This window comes from Phalaenopsis equestris, unplaced genomic scaffold, assembly GCF_001263595.1.
Source record: "Phalaenopsis equestris unplaced genomic scaffold, ASM126359v1 Scaffold194894, whole genome shotgun sequence".
Lineage (NCBI taxonomy): Eukaryota > Viridiplantae > Streptophyta > Magnoliopsida > Asparagales > Orchidaceae > Phalaenopsis > Phalaenopsis equestris.
In genome coordinates this window covers 1-1,210 of record NW_018214843.1, presented here as the reverse complement: position 1 = coordinate 1,210, position 1,210 = coordinate 1, and the positions used below count along the sequence as shown (strand labels likewise).

At 48.3% G+C, this 1,210-nt stretch overlaps 1 protein-coding gene across 1 annotated transcript; it reads left to right on the top strand.

Moving 5' to 3' along the window:
• Window positions 1–1,204, top strand: LOC110034960 (monocopper oxidase-like protein SKU5; the record flags this gene model as incomplete). The annotated part of the gene is made up of 4 exons (XM_020739198.1): window positions 1–264; window positions 499–608; window positions 730–1,000; window positions 1,103–1,204. Coding segments are annotated over exons 1-4 (633 nt in total), but the record flags the coding sequence as incomplete, so codon positions are not given.
• Window positions 1,205–1,210: the final 6 nt, after the last annotated feature.

The window sequence follows — 1,210 nt, the reverse complement described above, 5'->3', positions numbered from 1 at the left end:
ACTGTTCAGTCACCGCTCACCGGAGACCAGCTCCAGAGAAGCAAAAAGGTCTCTCCGGTGGAGTGAGATCGGGGCCATTCTTTACCTCTACTTCCGGCACTCCACTAAGGGAGGATGGCGGGGCGGAGAGCATCTCCGGCGGCTGCAATGGCACTTGCATTAGCGGCGACGCTTGTGGTGCTCTGCTCGGCCAGCGATCCGTCCGCTTACTTCGACTGGAACGTCGCGTACATGAAAGCCGCGCCGCTCGGGGTGGAGCAGCAGGTGTGCTTCGCCATGAACTTCTTCCCCCCTCTCTCTTTCTACTGATGCTGCAGCTTTAGATCTGCGATATTTCATTTCTTTTTTTACTGAAAATGTGTGTGCATGGGTTTAGCTTTCTCCTCATCCCGTCTTTTTCGCTCTTTTCCCCTTTTGGAGCGGTTGCATTTCACTTTCCAATGTGTGTCTCGGTTTTTATTTTTTATTTTCTTGACGCTGTCTAGTCGCTGACGCTAGGTAATATCGATCAATGGAAAGTTTCCTGGACCCGTCGTCAATGTCACGACCAACTGGAACGTGGCGGTGAATGTGCTCAATAGCCTCGACGAACCGCTTCTCATTACTTGGTGGGAATTTATCGGCATTGGCTCTTATGTTTTTGAAGAGGATGTTGTGATATTGTTTTTGATGAGGTGAGTTAAAGTTTATTTCGGTAGATTTAGTTATGTTTCTTGGTTTGGTTGTCAGGGATGGCGTTCAACAAAGGAAAAATAGCTGGCAAGATGGAGTGCGCGGTACGAACTGCCCGATCCCAGCTGGATGGAATTGGACTTACCAATTCCAGGTCAAAGATCAAATTGGGAGCTTCTTCTACTTCCCCTCAACCCTCTTCCAGCGTGCAGCAGGTGGGTATGGAGGATTCACGATTAACAACAGGCCGATTATCTCGGTGCCTTTTGACACGCCAGATGGCGACATCAGTCTCTTTGTGGGTGACTGGTTCAACAAGAACCACAAGGTGAGTGCGAATTTCAGCATTACTTTGTTGGAAGAACTATGGAGGAAAAAAATGTAGATGATTTGACATATGGAGGATGTGTCTATTTACTCTGTTCTGCAGGATTTGAGGAAGGAACTTGATGAAGGGAAGGCTTTGGGGATACCGGATGGCGTGCTTATTAATGGAAAGGGTCCTTATAGGCACAACAAAACGCTCGTTCCAGCAGGA